The 19,662-nt window shown below is 37.2% G+C and overlaps 1 protein-coding gene across 3 annotated transcripts in view; it reads left to right on the plus strand.

Moving 5' to 3' along the window:
* Positions 1–18,065, plus strand: part of N4BP2 (NEDD4 binding protein 2) — a 35,185-nt gene extending 17,120 nt beyond the window's left edge. For 2 of the 3 annotated variants that reach the window (XM_054293800.1, XM_054293808.1), the window contains exons 10-19: positions 355–2,663; positions 4,046–4,131; positions 4,825–4,867; positions 5,838–6,073; positions 7,472–7,590; positions 8,897–9,035; positions 9,138–9,323; positions 11,570–11,738; positions 13,540–13,663; positions 14,434–18,065. In XM_054293800.1, coding sequence (XP_054149775.1) covers positions 355–2,663; positions 4,046–4,131; positions 4,825–4,867; positions 5,838–6,073; positions 7,472–7,590; positions 8,897–9,035; positions 9,138–9,323; positions 11,570–11,738; positions 13,540–13,663; positions 14,434–14,479 — 3,457 coding nt within the window. In that variant the 3' untranslated portion in view covers positions 14,480–18,065. Of the gene's footprint in view, positions 1–354; positions 2,664–4,045; positions 4,132–4,824; positions 4,868–5,837; positions 6,132–7,471; positions 7,591–8,896; positions 9,036–9,137; positions 9,324–11,569; positions 11,739–13,539; positions 13,664–14,433 lie in introns of those variants that run through there. The other variant, XM_054293816.1, reaches the window with a different exon arrangement.
* Positions 18,066–19,662: the final 1,597 nt, after the last annotated feature.

The following is a 19,662-nucleotide window of genomic DNA, read 5'->3' on the forward strand; positions in this document are numbered from 1 at the left end:
TGATCTGAATGAGGAAGTGTCTGGCAGCAAAGTGCTTTGATACAAAACTGAATGCTGGAAATGGGGTGGGGGGGTGATTGACTCCTGAGAAAGTGTTCTTAGCCCTGTGCTCTAGTAAGAAGAGCACGAAAGAAAGTTACTTAAGAAAGTACTTACTAAAAAAAAGTTCATCTTTGCTTAGCTCCTTTTTTGTTGAGGAGTGTTGGAGTTACAGCTAGTTATAAATTTGTTTTCCTTCTACTAGAAGTCTAACTAGGTTAAACTCTATGCTGTCTCTAACTGGAGTTAAAAATGTCAACAATGTTTTATGAAGGTTTGAAATGGGTCTATATTTCATTCCAATTTGTCTTTCAGAAAGAGAGAGGCACATTCTGATGTAAAGGAAGAAGAATGTTTTGCTTCTGAGGTGGAGCCTATTGAATTAGCTGAGGTTGATAAAACTTCTCCTAGTATTTCTCTAACATTAGAAAGTAGTTGTGACCCCGAGCATTTTCAGAAAGAGGAAAAAGAAATGGAAAATATCTCAGTGGAACACAATTCTGAGAACAGCACTGTTCAAGATGACTTGGAAATTAATTTATCAGATTGCATCAAAAGAGAGCTGCCCTTGGAGAAGAAAGACGAAAAGAGATTAAAAACAGAAGAAAGTACTGAAGCAGAAATGGATGAGGTTGATGTGATTCCAGCTGAAAAGACTGTGAACTTACACACAGGTGGAGCTGAGGAACACAGTGATAACAACAGTGTCAAAGTTCAAACTGCAGTTGAACAATTGGGCAGAATGTGTATGGAACCAAAATCAACACAAACGAGTAACACGGTGGAATCAAGCAGTTCGGCTTTTGACACATCAGGAAAACCAGAACTACTAAACTTTCTGGGTGACTGGCCCATGGAACAAACAATGGGACAGAGAGTCAAAAGATGTAGAAGACTAGAAAAATCTCCTCTGAAGACTGATAAGGAAGGTGAAACTCCCAGTCAGCAGCATTCTGAGATAGGTAAAGAGCAAGTGGACCTGCCTGAGACATGTACTGTTGAGAAAGGACATGAGCATGAAAGTCTACCCTGTAGCTGTTACTCTGTTAGTTCAGATAAAGTTACACCAGAATTGCAAATGTTAGAATATTGGCCTGTCTCAGCCTCATTAGAACAGAGACAGCAAAGGTCCAGGAGAATGAGAAAGACAAATTTAAATCAGTGTGATGAAGACAGAAATACTGAAGATGACACTAATATGAATGCTCTTGAGACTGTGCATGTGGTTCATGGGTCACCTGTGAGCACTGAAGAGCAACCAGATACAAGGAGTTCGCCTGTACACCAAGACGAAATAGTAGGTAGTGAAACAGTAAGTGAGGAAAAATCCCAGCAAAGTAAGAGAACGAGGAAACATCACAAATTAGCCCTCACTTTTACAAACAGCAGCTTGCCGCATCCCAGAGAAGAGGACCACTTGTCTAAACTTAACCTGGCAGAAGAGAAACAGGAAACAGACTTATGTAGGCAGAAAAGTAGCTATTCACAGACTGAATCACAGGACTTTGCTCTCCTGTGGAGATTAGAAAAGAAAATGCTTTTTCCTCAGACAGCAAAAATACTGCATGGGAGGTTAGATGGCTTCAAACCCAAAGACATAGATAATGTCTCAGATTCTCAGGAAAAAATACCCTATCGAGTTACGTATGATAAAAGTACTTTTGTGGAGGAAAGTGAGCTTATCAATATTGATGAGTCTGAAAAACTAGATATACTCTGTAAGCTCTTTGAGTCTGTTTCATTTGAAGCTCTGAAAGATCTGTATGAAAGATGTAACAAAGACATAGACTGGGCCACAGGTCTGCTGTTAGACTCTGATGAAAAGTTACGTAAAGCTGTTGATACTGAGAGCTTTCAGGTAAGCGAAGCTGAGCCAGTGGCCACAGACCTTGATTTCAAGGCAAGTATAAACTATGATGAGGATCTCAAAGACTGCAAACAAGCCCCACAAGTACTTGAGGCTGGTGATACCTTTGAGACTTCGGAAGGCAAGGACTCACCACTCAGCATTGCAGAAAGTAGGGCTGCCAAGACACCTGTGACAAGTGCTGATGTTTCTGACTCTGCTACCTCATTGGATAATTCAGTGGAAGTGAAAAATTCTGTGGATTCAGCCCCTAGAACTAACACAAGCAGCTCAGCAGCAGGTGTCATGGAGCTGTCTGTTTCAGGAAAGCAGAAGGGAGGGAGTGAGAGTCCTCTTGAAGAAACTGTAAATAAGCCATCACTTTTACAACTTGATGCAGCTTTGCCTCATGATCCTAACACAACTTCTACCAATTTGAAATCTGAATTAAACAATGAAAGTGACAGTAACCCTTCAGAAAGCAATGCCAAAAATTCCAAAGGGACTGGTTTGTTAGTGGAAATGGATCATGCACCTCTGGTTGGTCCTAGCAGCAGTAAAGAACTGGAGATGGATAAAGAAACTCAGGAGAATTGCAGGGAGACATGTGGTAAAGAAGAAATTGACACTCCAAGCTGGGCTGCAACTAAAGCCAAGAGACAAAGCCCTATACCAGCATCACATGCAGCCTTCAGTATAGATTGCCTAGAACTAACATTGCCTCCTGAATTGGCACTCCAGCTGAAAGAGATATTTGGACCTGTTGGCATTGATGCAGGTATGATGTAATTATATACATGTTTTTATGAAAAAAAAATTATTTGGATAGTAAACCTTTCTTTCTTTGCCTGTGCTTTTTTCTCTTCATGCTTAGTTTTTAGGGAGTAGATTCCTGTAACTCCTCATGATACTGGCGGTTGATGTTAATGCAGAAATAAACTGAACTAAGCATGGGATAACATATAAGTGCAGTAGTGCTACCTTCTGCCTTTGTCTTTTTGTACATGCACATACTTCAAAGTAAAAATATATTTGCTTATTTGCATTCTGAGCAACAGGCCTTTGAGCTTATATTCAAACTCTGAAGAGATATTTAGATGATAAGGAATATGCAAATTGTGGCTGATTAGGAAAGAAGAAAGGGAAAAAAACCCTTTAGGCATCACATAAGTTGGGGAACAAGAAGATGGATGGTTAAGGGAGATGAAGTTGGCTGTGTCCTTAAAAAGATGACAACAGATCAGTCTGCTGGCAGATTATGGTTAAGGAAGTCATAAGCAGCTTGAACATGCATCTCACAAGTTAAAGAGTGATAGAAAAAGGAAAAAAGAAAATAGGAGGAATATAAGATTGATGCTTTTCTCTCTTTTTTCCCCACACTTTTCCCCTTTTTTCCTCCTTTCCGTCTTTCATCTTATCTTGAAGATTGTTTTATGTGAAACCCTGAATACCTGATTTATTGGTGGGTTTGATTACTGGCCTCTTTGCCTTACGTGCCTACCTCCTTAAAAAAAAGTTTGCTTTTTATAGCAGAAAAGTGTTTTATTGTGTCTGAAGTATGCTCAAAATTTTTATTTGACGCATACATACTTCTTGCTTTTTTATTTTTGAAAGGGTGAGAAATACCCTTTTTAGGAAAAAGAGCTTTTGTTATGATACCATGATAATTTCTGCTGTTTCCTTTAGAGTTTGGGGGGATGCTTGGAGTTTGTCTCTCTGAGTTTGTGTGCTGGAAAGGAGGGATGTGACTGCTGTTGGGCTGTGGTGGGTATGTTGTACAGAAAAGCAGTTGCCATGTGGATTGCAATGGAACAGGGGGAATCACAGTTTCATGGATGAAACTGTTTTCAATTAGCAATGGCTTTGTAAAAGAAGGGTCTGCTAGAAAAACTGAAGAGAGAAGGAAAAATACCACTTTCCAGGTAGTTGTAGTTCAACAATATACAGTTAATGTTGACTTGTTTCTTTCCTAGCCTTTCAGAGTTTTTGAACACCTGAAAACAATTTTTGTGGAAAGTGCTTTTTTGTTTAGATGGTTTTTTTTAGGCATGACCAGTTTATGTAGACTATCCAAAGTTAAAATTAGGATACTGTACTTTAATTGCTTAAATAAGTTTTTATAGAATGCTTTTAATGAATATATTTTCTTTGTTCCTCAAGGATCACTAACTGTTGAGGATTGTGTGGTTCATATTGATCTGAATTTGGCAAAAGTGATTCATGAAAAATGGAAAGAATCTATTCTGGTCAGTAGATTTCTTGTTTATGATACATTGTGCCATGCCTGTATTTTGTCAGACCATTTGTCTTGGTCTAAAGGTATTATCTTTGTAAGAACAATGATAAAATGTAATAGTAGTTTGTAAAACGTGTGGAGTGTATCAGTTTGTCATAATCATTGGAGCTATTGAAAAATGGTTTAAAGGATGTCATGAGTGCCTCATCATGAAAACAAGATTCTTAAAAATGAAGGATCATAGTTCACAATTTCACTACAAGATTGATGAAGAATTCCACTGGCCAAAAATCCTTATTGGTTTTTTGACCTGTAAAAACAATTCTTTGATTAATTAGTCTCTATACAAAACATCTCCACGTGCAATAATTGAGATGAGTTCTCTAACTTATGTTCCTTTACAGCTCTGTGAAACTTGGAATGCCTTTTGGCTAAATTTTTGTTTGATTTATGTAATTAGGCCTATGAAGTCTTAGCAGTGGGGCATGTTTCTCTGGTTTGATGTGTTTTTAGAAAGATAATTTTACCTTACAAATTTCACTTCAGAATTATTTTTCCTAAATATATTTTTTTAAAATACCGAATCTTTGAGAAGTATTTGAGACCTTATTTTGAAATTGCTTTAATTAGAAGCTAACACTTGCAAAGTTTTCCTGCAAAATTCATAACTTACAACATTCATGATTTTACTATTTTTATTTAGAAGCGTCAGAGGAGAGATGAATCTTGTAAGTCGTCTGCCGAAGGTATGTCATGTATTGCTTTTAATTGTAAAAGTACTTAATGTTCATTATAAAAGCATTTAATTATTTGAAACTTAAGGTTGCAAATGCTCCATCCATTGAAAAATGATGACTTTATTTATTAGACTAAATTGTATTGTCTTTGGATCCATTTACCAATTTCTTATGATGTGTGGGGGAGGGGAGAGGAGTTAATTAAAAGCAGAATCATTAGTTCCAGATAAAGCCTATAATTTTGTGTTGTTCAGAAAACTTGGAGAAGCTCTGGTTGAAGCAGACAGCCTTTTGGTAGGAATTCTCTGTGGCAAGAAAAGGAACAGCCAGAGAATTACTAGCACTGTAAGATTTCTGCAGGCAAGGAAGGGAGGTCAGGAATACAACATTGACAAGTTGTTCATCAGAGGTGATTTTAGCAGGAAGATGGATACCTTGTTTAAAAAGTGTTAACATCTCTTGCAGTCCAGTTTTCATTCAGGTCCCAGAAGAAATGTCCCTCTATGGCAGAACCCCACTGCAGACTTGGACTGCAATGTGGGTGCAAACTAGTGACCAAGCAATGCTGTTGCCATTAACTTGTGGAAGTAGAAAATGAGATTGTTAAGCATCTGTCCTTAAGTTGTAGAAGAAAGGCAGGTAAACATACTAGTCAGTGATTCTTTTATAAAAGCAAACAAGCCCCACCTAATGTATGTGCAAGGTGATTTACAGCTTTAAGAAACGTCTTAGCACTTGAGAATTTGGTGAGGAAGTCTGGTGGTTTTCTTTTATTTCACAAAATAGATAAAGATGGTCAGACAGTCTTTGGAAAATTAAAGTGGAGAAGGTGAAAGCCATTTGTTGGTTTTTGTTTTAGTATTAATAATCTTGTTTTAACAAAATTCAAACTGTGTAGATTGAAAAACTTGTCTTAATTATTTTGTCATTTTGTAAGTGTTTTGTCACCCTACTTTTATTGTTTTTGAATGTCCTACAGTGTTTCAGCAGATAGATGCAGATGACTCAGAAGTGCTGTTATCTCAGAATGCAGACAGCAAAATACAGAAGAAGAAACCAAACTTGGCTGCAGACACATCTAATAATATACAGACAAAAACCCCAGCAACATCAGATGTTTTTCCATTTATGGATCATTGGAATGCTCAGATTCAGAAAGTTTCTCTCAGGCAAATAATTTCTGAAGAAATAGCGATGCAGGAGAGAGAGGACCTGGTATGGATAGCACCATTTTTTAAACGTGGCTTAGATTCATTTCTGTTAGTGAAATAGGGTATGTCTTATTTGGTGACTCATCCCTGTGTTGCTGATTACAGCTTGAATTTGTGACAAAAATGCATGCCAATTAGTATTGTTGGTAACTGTGATACAGAAGTTTTGCTTGAGGTAGATGGTTCTGTTTGAAAAATACAGTCTCATTTAGAATATAATATTTTGGTTGTTTTCACACAGATCATGCTGCATTTTACTATCCAGGCTAGCATTTGTGTTTGGTTGAATTATTTTTTGGTTGCTCAGCTAAAACCAAAGATCAGTATAATCTTCCATGCTTTTCATTGTGACAGCAGTATCAAAAAAAAAGTTCTTAGTTGGCTCCATGCCTTGTCTAGAAGTGTACTGAATTGGCTGTAATGGTTTTGGTTTTTTTTTGTTAGGAGAACCCAGATGAGACATTAAAATAAGTAATTGAGGTTAATCTGCAACAAGTTTCTGTACCCACTTCTAAAGTAACTCTTTAATAGATTTTTACTAGTTCTTTGTTTTCCACACAGAATTCCTGTACCCTGCCTGTTTGGCTTGTGCCTGATACTGCCCTCTACTGCCCCACTGATGTTCAGAACAGGTGTTCTTATTTGTAATGGTCTCTGATAAGCAGCTGGCCTAAAGTAGAGGAGCTCTGAACTGGTGTAGGAAGTTGTATGAATTAGCCTGTACTTGGAAAATGGCTTGTGGATTCTTTCTTTGAGCTGCATGTATGTGCCCTACTGATAACAACAAATGTCACGTCCACAGCTTTACTTTCAGTTTGAATTCATGGAGCTTGGCTTTATCTTGACCACTTTTTCTTTTTAAAAAAAATCTGAATATTGGAACGATCATTCCAATTGATTCTAAGTTATAATTATGTCACCTTCTCAGATGACAACTAAGAATATTTAATATAGACACAGCTTCTGATACATCAAACCAAAATTGTTTATGCTGCTTCATAATGAGGTATTGTTTCAACCCCAGGCCCTCAGTATAAAGAGGAGGACTTTGCACAAGCTTAGCACTGGACTGAATGGACTGGCAGGGAATAAATTCCAAAACCTAAATCCCTCCTAAAAATCCTCATTTTACTTTGTCCAAATTATGGGGGACCTCCAGCTGCATTACTTCAAAAGACTGCAGAGTACTGCAGTGGTGTATGATACAACTCACCTGTCCTTACTTTATGCTGATCAGTGTGGCAGGCTGGTATGGCACATTGTCATTGCTGTGGGTGCATACCAACTGAGTAGATACTTCTAAAATGGTAACAAATAATGGCAAAGTTGGATTGGCTCCACCTTTACTGTATTTTTTTTCTAATGAAGAACTTTTAATGTATGTCTTTTGTTTTCTGGGTAGAATCGTGTTCCTTCTACAGCCAGAAAAGACTGTGCTGCTAAACTAAAGGAGAAGCAACTTTTTGAGATGTTTCCAACTATTAATCAAAATTTCTTAATGGATGTCTTCAGGGACAACAAGTAAGAAATCCTATTACTTCTTTGTAAAAATGGTACTCAGTTACAGTCATAAATATTGAGAGTTAAGATGCTACTAATGAATGGTTTTTTGCAAAGTAGTGCTTTTTGTTACTCTAAATAAAGGCAAAAAGGGTATAAAACTCAGTTTAGACGCATTTCTTTTTAGGGCAGAATAGACAGTTTCACTGGGAGAAGAGTGTCTCTTGCTGTTGACCACTGCCTGACTGTCAGTGGAACTGCATATTTTCTTGAGAGCTGGGGTTTAAATCTAGTGGGAGAAATGAGTGGGTGTGGTAATAGTAGGATTGCAGGAAATGGCATCTGCCCCAGAGGAAAACCCAATCATCACCTGGTGTTACCTGTGAGTACTTTCCTGGTTACTGCAGCTGCTCTGAGGGAATGAACCATCTCTCTCTGCCTTCCTGCTGACATTCTCTTTCTCTCTTCTGCATTATGTTTCTGGGATATATGTCTACCTTCTTAAATCCAAGTGTCTGTGAAGTTTCTACCTTCTTAAATCCAAGTTTCTTTTTTTTTTCAAGAGAAACATCTTTTTTCATTTGAATGTCTGTCTCTACATATGGGTTTGCATACCTACTTGTCAGTCATGCTGCTTGTCCAGGTTGTTATAAAAATCTTTCCTGTTTAAAATATATCCTTCATCCATTTTTATAATTCAAACATTTCACCATCTTATTTTTCACGTTCAAAATTGTCCTCATAGTGTTGCCTTTCCCAAAATCTGTCTTTACTTTTGATCAGTCTGTTCTTGTTAGCTTACTAAAGAGCAAGAATAAAGAAGAAAAACAGCTTATTAGAAAGCTGTTGGCAACTGATGTCTTACTTAATTAAATTTGATAACAAAATTTGACTAAAAATACAAGGATTTACCCTCATTAGGGTTTCAGAAAACTGAGCTAGTTTTAAATTAGTTTGAACTATCTAGCCTTTACCAGAGAAGATTTAAAATGAACTATCTTACTCAGCCCAAAGAGAAGCATTTATTAATTTCTCTTTGATTAAGGTAGGATGCAATTTATTTCAGTTATGTAATTTTCCTTTTAATGTTCAAGTGCCCCTCAGTTATGTTTCAGTCGACCAAGACTGCATGTGTGTTGATGCCAGTAATGCCCTACAAGGAGTTTGCAAGCCTTTCTTCAATAAGCTGGAATATTCCATTCCAGTGTTTATTTTCATTGTAACCTAATTCTGTAATAATATCAATGCTTGTTATAATGAATTTAGATAACTATAGCAGCTATTAATATATATTTGTAAAGTCACAGACTTTATTTATCCTTTACAGCTACTCTTTAGAACAAACTGAACAGTTTCTGAACTGTGTTCTGGAGGCAGATCCTGTACAAACAGTTATAGCTCAAGAAACTGCTCAGCAAAATGAAATTGTTTCTTCCTACAATGCTGCAAAGAACCGTGAGAAGAAGGTATTTATATTTTTTTAACCATAGTTATAAACATAGCCAAAATAATGCTAATGAAAACACCCTACAATGCACCTGTAACTTCAACAATATGAATTCCTACAGGCAAAAAAAAGTAAGGAAGAGGATGATCCTTTATGTGAAATGTTTCAAGACTTCGAGTATCCACAATATGATGATTTAAGAGCAGAAGCTTTTTGTCACCAGCAAAAGAGACAGGAATGTTTGAAAAAGGCTGGAGAGGCCTATCGCATGGGTATGAAGCCTGTGGCGGCATTTTATGCACATCAGGTAAACAAAAATATTATGCTTTTTGTCTGAACTTAGGGAGGTATTTAAACCCTGAGTTGGAAGTGATAAGGAAAGCATCATGCCTGCTAGAGTTGATGAATTTGGTCACTGTTCCCTGTGTATTATATTGACAGTCACAAGTAAATTTGCTTCCACTAGTAATGATACTGGCACAGGAAGCTAATGTAACCAAATCTAGTGTGAGACCTCATGAAAGGTGATATCTAGTGCTTAGTCACATGTGTTCCTTTGTCTTAGATCTCTTTCACATCCCATCATGTCCTTGTAAACACCAAGATTTGTGTTCAGGTGATCTGGCTAGGTTCACTGGAGTGTGACATGGACTGCAACAAACATAATGTTTTTGAATCCTCTGTTGGTGCTGAACTGTTCTTAGACACATCTTCTGTACTTTATAGGAGTCAGACAGGTGTTAAGATGTCATCTTTTGCCACTGAATCTTGTTTGCTTCATCCTCCATATATCTTGGGCAAGATTGCTGCCTGCTGTCTTCGCTTCTTCATTGTGACTATCTTTATGGCTACAGTCTGTCTTGGGTTGGGATAAATGAGGTGTGTATGTCATGCTTTTCATGATACATCTGGTTATGGACTGTAGATCTGCTGCTGATCAGTCTTGCATGCTCTGGCCTTGGAGCACTAGCTCTTTGGTCTTGATTCAGGCACATTTGTTAGTATGCACCAGTTTGGGTACTGCTGATCAGTGCTGTTGATCCTACTCTTGCTTTTAAGTCTAATCTCTTCTTGTAATTAAAGTTCCTACACATTTGGCTTCTTAGTGCCTTCACAGGCACTAAGCATGTCCCTTGACATCATGCTTAAAAAATGTGTTACACGTATCTTCAAAGGCTATAGTTTTCCCCTGATCTAATAGTATATAAAAATTCAGTAAGAAGCATTTAATTCTTTACTTGGAATTGTATTATGACAGGACAAAAATGTAATAATAAATGACTTGAATTTGCTTATTCAAAAAGCTTTCATGCAAGTGGTGTAACTCTAAATGTTTAGATTGTTACTGTGCATGTAGGAAGTACAGATTATCAATTTTTATAATGAACTTTTTATGGTTTTTATGTGTTTTATCCTGTTTCATATATTCTTGAAGTTTTGAGACAAAGATGTGCAGGATTTTAAATAGAAGTGTAATTTCAGGTCCTTACTTTGGTTCTTATCCATAAGAACAAATACAATCTATTGTAAATCTATTGAAATTTATTTATTATATACTTTCCTTTAGGTAATAAAAAGGCAAACTAATCTACCTTTATTAATAAAAAATACTTTATTCCTGGTGGCCTTTGTCTTGGGAATCCTTTGCAAGTGGGTTACAGAGCTGCTGTCTTGGGTCTGACACTAACACACTTCGGGTGATCCATTTTAAGAAAGTGTAAGACAGATTTTCACTTTTGTTCTCTTGAGCCTTTATCAGTCCAATACCTGGAGTTCCTTCCATTCCTTTTTAGACTGTGCCTACAGATCTTCAAGGACATAATTTGATGCTTTGATCTCTCAGATACCACCATTGCAAGGTTCATGGGAAGGAGTTGGTACTTGTTCACTCTGTAGTAAAATGACTAACTATACTGCACCTTGCCTTCATTCCAGAAGAGACTTACTGACCTTGTCAGTCATAAAATATGTCAAAAAGTATTGGGAGAGATGATAGATGATGATATTATTATTATTGTTGTTGTTGTTACTGTTACTATTATTATTGTTATTATTTACCCTTGGCTTGTCTGAAATTTTGGGAATGCATTCCGAAGAATTAACCTCAAATACAACAGTCAGCAGGCTTTTCCTAATCTATTGGGCAGTTTCCTGATACTTTCATCATAATTTTAGCAAAATACTTGCAGGAAATAAAAAATCTATTGTTAGGAAAATAAATTTGCAACTCATTATGGAGTGTAACTTGTTAGCTTATGTACAGACCTTATGATTTTGTGCCTTTTCTGACTTTTTTTTCCTCCTTGTAAGACTTTTGTTATAATGTCTTCTTTGTGCCAGCTTTGAGTAGTTTCTCACAAACAGATTTAATGAAATCTTCTTGTGAGTAGGTCTCACTGAGCATCTTGCAGAAGTTCTGCTAGAATTATAAATTTTACTAGTTCAAACTTGAACTAAAAGCACCCTGCCAGTGCTGTCATTTTGAAACCACTGAGCAGTGTGGAGCTAAAATTATTTCTTGGTGTGTAATAGTCACTGTGCTTGTGAATAAAGGGTCGCCTTCACGAGCAGAAGATGAAAGAAGCTAACCATGCTGCTGCTGTGCAAATCTTTGAGAGAGTAAATACTTCCTTGCTACCTATGAATGTGTTGGATTTGCATGGTCTCCATGTGGATGAAGCTGTGAATCAATTGTCCAGAGTACTCCAGGAGAAAAGGGAAGGTAGGGTTTAGGTAATAATTCTTACCCCTAAAAATGATTCTCATGATGAGAAGAAATCATGATGCATGGCAATATTAGAGGGAATGAATGTGCTTTAATAACATATATGTTAAAAACAACTAGGCTTTGTGTTGTCTTGTTTTCAAAGTACCCCAGTGGAATTGTTTTTCTTTAACATGACAATGATTTTTGTTGTTCCTGTCTCGCCCCCCTCCCTCTGCTTCTTGGTAAATCTTCTTCCTTGTGTTTTATCCCTTTTTATTACTATTATTGAATACTTGGTCTGTCCTTCATGACATTTTTTACTGAGATGATGATGCAACCATATGTGTTCCCATTGCATTGCTTTGTCACAACTATGTTGCTTTTATAATCTTAAAAGAAAAATTACTGTGTTGGAAGTGTAACAACAGTGATGATATGGTCTTCAACTTCTACATGAAAGTGTGAGATCTGAGCTACCTTTCAGAAACTTCTGTTATCAGTTTGTTGGCAGCATTGCTTGAAATCAGAATGCTGCTGCTTCCAGAAATGTCATTTTATGCAGTTTTGCTTGAGAGCTCATTTTTTCTCATAGTGGAGAGTTCAAGTACTTCATGAGTGTCCATGCTGTAAAATGATCAATTTTCTGCATTACCAGTTTACCCTCTAAATTTAAGCACACTGGGAATACTTCTTTAATAAATATTTCTTACACAAGGTACTGCCACACAAACAGGATTTTTTGAAGGAGCTACTCCACAGAGTATAAATAAAAGTGTTCAGTGAGGCTTTAGATAACCTTTGTCTTTCAATATGCACCAGAGATAATTAAATTCCATTATCTGGTCAATTCCTGCAATGACATTTGTGCAATTTAAACTGTAACCTAGTGCTTTTTAGAACTAAATTTCCAGAACTGTACTTAAATCAGCAATGCTGAAATCGATAATAGGGGCTCTCTGTTCAGTCTATTTACCTAAAGCTGAAAAAAAAAAGTAGTTAACTTCACTGTATGTACATGGGAAAAAGATCAATACTGGGAACTTTCTTTTGCTGCCAGAATTAACAGTAAATAAATATAAAACCTAAATAAAGTTACTGTGTGGGGGAGAGTAGTTGAAAAAACATGTATTGTGAACTAATAATTCCAAACTGGCAAATCTAGTTGTGAGAATCCAGTTTAATTTTTTTTCCTCTTTTTCAAACTCTTCATCAATTTAGGTTGCTGTTATCTCTGGAAAGAGAGCAATTTCTTACGTTATCATGGCTAAGGGCCCTAATAAAACTCATGGAATGTGTTGATCTGTTGAATTCCATGCTCCAACATAGCAGAAGATAGTCCAAATAATGTGGCATAAGTGTCAAAAGCTGGATTTATATTTTCTTTCTTCTTAATTTCTTTATTCAATAAAATGTTATTTCTTTATTCACATTAATTTAAGATAAAACATGAAACAATGCAGAAGCACCACTTAAAAATTCAGTGCATGACGCTCACCTCTTTTAATTTTGTAATTTGAATTTATATCACAGAATGTAAATTCCAGTTGAATATTAGATGACAGTAAAGCTTCTATGAAATTGGAGGGATTTTGTGATCATTACATTATGCATTTTGCAAGCAGTCTAGATTTCAAAAGTTTGACTTTTTCAAAATGGGGGGAAATTGCTATTTGTATCTAAAATATGCATATCATCATGGGAAAACAAAGCTCCAAATGACTAGTGAGAGTTTTCAGAGGAATGCATGGAAGGCTTGTACTGCATGCCAAGTCTCTGCTGAGGAGGACTTGAAGTGTTGCAATTCCTGCTGTTGCAGAGTACCAGCAGAGTGGTGGCAAACCATATCTCAGTGTTATCACGGGAAGAGGAAGCCATAGTCAGGGAGGAGTTGCTCGCATCAGACCAGCAGCTATCCGATACCTCACAAGCCACAACTTCAGGTGAGTTTAGATTTTTGTTACTGATAATTTTTTTTTCTTGAACCACATTTAAATAACTGAAAATTGAAGTTTAGTTTTAGCATGCTGTTAAACTACAGCACAGATTAGGGCAGGTCTGCTGTTTCAGATTAAATTAACTCCGTTGTTTCACAAATCTGATGCAGTTGTGTAGTAGCTGTTAAATGTTAATTCCTTTCCTCTGAGACAGTTTAATTCCATATTTCCATTCAAGATTGCTAGTTTTACTGTGAAAAATTGTTAATCCTGCTTTTTATTTGTTGCAATACTTGCATTTGTGTTCAGTTTATGAGGGATAGCAATTTAGTAAGTCTGGGCTTGCACCAATGTGTTGGCTGATTTTTATATAGAGCAGTGTAGGAAGGTGAGACTCAAAACCAGCAATGACTTCCCATTTCTTTCTTGGCTTCTACAAAATAGAAGGATGAAAATCCATTTCAAAAGAAGAGGGGAATGAAAGGGGAACAGGAATAGAAGAGCAGAATTAATATAACCAAGAATATTCAGCAGCTTTTTCTTTGCTTGGATCTTCATCTTAGTTTCTGCTTTTTCCAGGTCTTCATATCTCCAGACACTGAAAAATCCTTCTTCAGTGTCACATCTGCTGATCACATAATGCTGATTTCCTGACTCTCACATGCACATATACTTGACTGAGGACCTTAGCACTTTCCATATGTTTGATGAGAATTGAAGGTGATGCATTGCATATAGTTTACATGTTGAAGCTTCTTTTTTTTCTTGTTTCATAGGTTCACAGAAATAAAACCAGGCTGCCTGAAAGTCATGCTGAATTGAGGAGTTGTGGAAAGAGGAATATAGAAACTGAGGTGTCAGATGACTGCCGGGTAAAACCCCATGTTTTGAACAACTGCACTGGTATTTTTCAGTCCGTTTTAAAGGATGATATTTTATTAAACTGGTCTCAATTTACAGCAAGTGGATTTGTCAGTATGTTTCTAATAAATTTTTTCTGTGGAGTAGAACTTTTTTTGAACCTGCAAAAGGAAGATACTTAAAAGGATTTGAAGTCTCAGAAATGCAGATTTAAGAATTTTGCTGAGAAATACATGATGTTTTTAACAGAAGTTAAGATACAATTTTTAATATAACTATCTTCTTAGCATACCTAATCTGCCTTTTGACCCTTGCACGTCTTGATTGCTGTGGCTTCTGTACTTCTAAAACATATTATACAAAGTTATTTTGTAATTCAGAACTTTTGCTAAACCCTTCAGAATAGCAAAGGAGAGGCGGAAGCTGAGCAACTACTGGTATTTCAAATCCAGTTACATCTGAGTGCTGAGTATTTCCAGGTTTCTTTAAAAATCTTGTGTCTTTTTAGTGGTTATGTTGAGTTCACCAGTTCTGTTATCCTGACTTCCCTCAAAACTTCTCCAAATCCTGAAGCAGATTGCATATAAGGCCAGCTGTGTGTTTGCTAATTTGGCAGATTTAGTGTGATCTCTTAAAGGAAAACCACAATGCTGTTATTCAGTCTCTTTTGGAGATCCACCTACTGGATTAAAATTGTTTCTTTCTTTGTAGCTTTTTAAATTCAGCAAATGCAGTACTGTTTTACTTTACAAGTGTCTAATAATGATGTCTTCATTCTCTGTGTATTGTTTGGTGATTTCCTTTTAGAAAATATGATTATGAGACATTTTAAATGTATTTTTAACATCAAAGTGAATACTAATATTGCAGAAGTAATCGCCTAACTGGAAGATCTGGGAGTACAAAAGTTACTCTGATTTTGATGGCATTGCATCAGCATTTAGAAATATCTGTGTAATAACCAAAACAACATAAAAAGACCCCAAGCAAAACCCTTCAAAAATGAAATATAAACGTCTCTACTTATGCAAGTGTTTCCAGTACACAATCAGAACACTTTTTTTAATAGAAATATCTTGTAGAATACATCGCTATTTTTATTTATACCTTTGCCTCCTGAAGGGCATATGAATTTTTGTTGTACGGCTTTTTCAGAACAGGTGTGAGTTGTGTATTAGGAATAATATTAATAGATTAAGGATTAATGTGAGGAATTTTTAAATTTTTAACCACTTTGCAGTAAATTTTATCGAGGAACTACATGCATATAGAGTTTGTATATGAATCCATATGTGTGTGCAAGTTCTGCAATTTGCATACATGAGTACTAATAAACAAAGAACTTCTGTGAGAAAAGCTGTCCACAGAAATAGGTTTCACTTGAAAATGTGTCTGTGTAAGTTGCTGACAGGCTGAAAGACATGATGTTTCCTGAATATGTCTGTATTTACTCTAATATATACACAGTGACTGTGATGCATGGTAGACTTAAAAATGAGTTTGTCGTGCTTCAACAGATACAGTTATCTTTTCCTGGTGATTTCAAGTGGAAGAATAGCTTGAGTAATACTTAATCAAAGGGATTCTTTCTATAATAGACTGCCATAATAAGTTTTATATTTTTGTGGGTACTTAGTTCATCTGAATTATGTCCTTTCTCTGTTTCCTTCTCTCTGCCTTGCTCTGGGAATCAGTGAGTGAAATACAAAAGATCTGTGGTCCCCTTACAGCACTAACAGAGCTTTTTCTGCCACTGCATGATGTCCTGTGTGAAGTCCACACTCCATCCTCTGTGACAGTGCCTAAAATGGACTGAGATGCTGTTTAGGCACTTGGCCTCAAGACAACAGTTCAGACTATCAGCTGTACAGAGTTGCAAATGCTAGAATTATCTCAGCAGAGCCAGAATCTTTGTTTTGGACCAAGGGACTTCCTTCTGTTCCTGAACAGGTTTTCCTTAGTGCTGCTGTTTATACCAAATGGAGTTGCAGCTCTCTGGGACAGCTCTTTGCAGTACAGTCCCTGTTGGTTGGCCTGGGTGGCTGCTGTGTGTTGAGCTGCTTGGGTGCCCAAGCCCTACAGAGATGTGCCTGTAAACAAGGAAGTGCCAACACTTCTGGTTGTTTTGGGAGGCAGCCTGATTCACTCAGCATATTCACACCATTCCTGACATGGACAAAGACAGCTTAGATTTTAGTTCAAAAGACAAGCAGAAAAAGTTTTCATCTTGCCCATCTGTTCATCATAATCTAGTTGACAACTTTACCCTGGAGATGAGAAACACAGCTTTTTGCCTTCTTCTGGCTTAGCAAGTGGATGATAATGATTGCAGTTGACTCTCACTTCCCCAGAACATGCTCTGACCAACATGCTCAGGAATATTTTTGAAACTGCCACTTCCTGAGCCTCTTTCAAAATTACCACTGCATGCAAAAAGTGCAAGTTTAAGGGGACAAAAGAGATTAAAGAATTAAAAGTGCATAAACAGTCTCTGGGAGTGGGCTAAGACTTTCAAGAAAGGTACTGTTCCTGGTGAGCTTTAGTGTCCTTTCAGACTGTTTTTTCATCCTTTAGTCCTATTTGGATAAATACATTAAAAATGTTCAGGGTAAAATCAGCTCTACCCAGTGCTAGGAGAATTTTTCTTCAGTCTGTCAAAATCAGCAGAGAAATACACAGCTCAAGAGCAGTTTTGAGTACTCTTCTCTCTTCACTGGCTTTCATTGGGGTGCAGGTTGAGGTTCATGAACATTCTCTGAATGCCCTGCCTGGGGTAGATTGGTCATTCACCTACATGTGTTGTTTGACTACCAGCTGAACTTTGATGGAGATGATGGCTTAAAATCATAACACTGGCAAAACCAATCTTGCCTCTATCAGCTTCAGCTGCTCAAAATGAGGCATTGCAGTTCTGACTCGGAGAAAATGTCATGATCCTCTGAGGGATCTCAAGCACTTGCTTAAAAGCTGTGCTGAGCTGGATACAGAATAGGTCTGAAGATCAGTGCACGGAGTAAAAGTAAGTAGAGTTTTATCAGCAAGGATCTCCATGCCTTCAGCTACTTGCTAGTATTCCAGAAAAACAACACTGAAGTTCTTGTATTTCTCTGAATGATTTTATAATGTATTCTGGGATGAATTCTTTGAAATATAATTATTTCAAAATGGTATTTCAAAGTAGGTTATATTTTAGAAGTTCCAACCATTCTGATGTCTCTTGCAGTGAGTATCCGTGAGAAACCAGAGGTATCGTGTAAATTCTGTATCATCTTAAAATTAAAATAGCAGTATTGCCACCAGCACTCTAAAATAATGTACAATTGTTTCTGTAGCACTTTCTGTTCTTCAACAGCATGTGATGGTGATGAATGGTAGCCTTTAATATGTGACTTTTTGTGTCTTCTTTTACAAAACATTTTAATAGTTATGCCAAGTTTTAATTTAGGAAAATTACCATTTTTTAATATACAAAATTAATACTTGTGCTAACATTGATGAGTGATCCTAAAGTGAAAAAAAACAAGGCCAGAGGTGCAATTAAGTAATGTGGCTGTTGAAAACCATTTCAGTTGATTGTGAAAGTGGTAGGGCAAAAATATTTCAGGATACCTTGACAATACTTAATGACTTTGGCTTTTGCTTTTAATATCATGTGGTACATCCCCCCTCAAAACCCAACCAAAGCCCAACTATTCATGCTATTTCAGCTAAACAAACTTTGCAGAGGATTAAATTAGTAGATGTGAATACACATGTGAAAACATCTAGTATTGCAGCTACCAATTGTAAAAGCTGTTAGGACCAGTACATTGGAAGATACAAATTTCTATTTTTAAATTAAAACAAAAAATGATTTTTTTATTTGTATAAAGTTGTACTTTTGCTGTTAACTATAATTTTGTTTTTTACTGAAATAGTTTTGTAATTTGCATTTAAAATTTCTAATATGAAATGGAATTTACAGAATATAGTTTAATAAAGGATTTTTGTCACAAGTATAGCCTTCTGTCTTTCCTTGGAAAACTATGTTGCAGCTTGTATCAAATTTTTTCAAATAGTAGTCTCGGAGTTCTGCATGAAAGCCACTTGCTTGGCTTCAGGATACCATCTGTAGGGAGATGAAGCAACCATCTGCAGGCATAAAAAGGAACAGATTTGTGGCCTGAATTTCAGTGCTGTGAGTGCGAGCTGAATGCTCAAATTACTGAGAACGAGGGTCATGGTTTCAGATTTTTTTTTTGACCTGAAGTAGCTGAAGAGATGCTATTCCAGGCTGGCTTACTCATGGGAGAGTGAGAGCAGCAGTGTACACCAAGGGGAGGAGTGGTCTGACCACTGCAGCAATGGGGCTTTGGGGGAGGGAAGTGTTCTGCAGAGGCCTCGTTTAGCAGGAGCCCGTGGATCAGAGGCAGTGAGAGTGGATCCTGAGAGAGCCCAGCGCTGTACCGTGGTGGAGACAGAGCTAGCAAGCCTGGCTTTTCCCAAGCCTGCCCCGTTCTGGTCAGGTGCAGGTATTGTCCTGGAAGTGTGGCATGGCACCAAAGTGCTGACTGGAGTCTAACCTGTTTTATTAGCTCAGTTTGAGGACAACTTGCTGTGGCCCCAGATGACTCCTGCAGAATCATTCCTATGACTTCATTGCCTTGCAGCTTGGTTGACTGCAGAAACAAGTCAGGCTTGTGCATTTCCACAGCAAAGCCCTAACTCATGAGCTGTTCAAGAGAGCAGGGAAAACAGGTTTAGGGAAGATGTGGAAGCTTGGCAGATGCTGGTTTAAATGTGACGTGGCTGATCCTGAGCCACGGTTATTAGACCACAGCATTGGTAAACGTCTCATTGGTTGTGTGCTCTTTACTTACAGGACTCCCTGCTCTGGCAGTGTGGCTGAAGGTCCAGCTTGGGCATTAGTCTCAAATTGATGGTTTAAAGTGGAGGTGCTGCTGCTGGACTTGCCTTCTGTCTTGAGGCAGCTTAACTCCTAACCTTGCTTAAACATTCCGTCCTGACTCACCAGTTTCTGTTTCAGTTCATGCCCTTTTGGTTCTGTGTGCTGGGATAGTCTTGAGCACCTCTCTGGCTCCAGATAGGAGTTTGTTCTTCCAAAGCAACCCTGTGCACTTCTGGGAGTCTGTCTCCCTATTTAA

The sequence above is a fragment of the Melozone crissalis genome, unplaced genomic scaffold (assembly GCF_028551555.1).
Source record: "Melozone crissalis strain CALT ecotype California unplaced genomic scaffold, PUWL_Pcris_2 ptg000006l_1, whole genome shotgun sequence".
In the NCBI taxonomy this organism is placed as follows: Eukaryota; Metazoa; Chordata; class Aves; order Passeriformes; family Passerellidae; genus Melozone; species Melozone crissalis.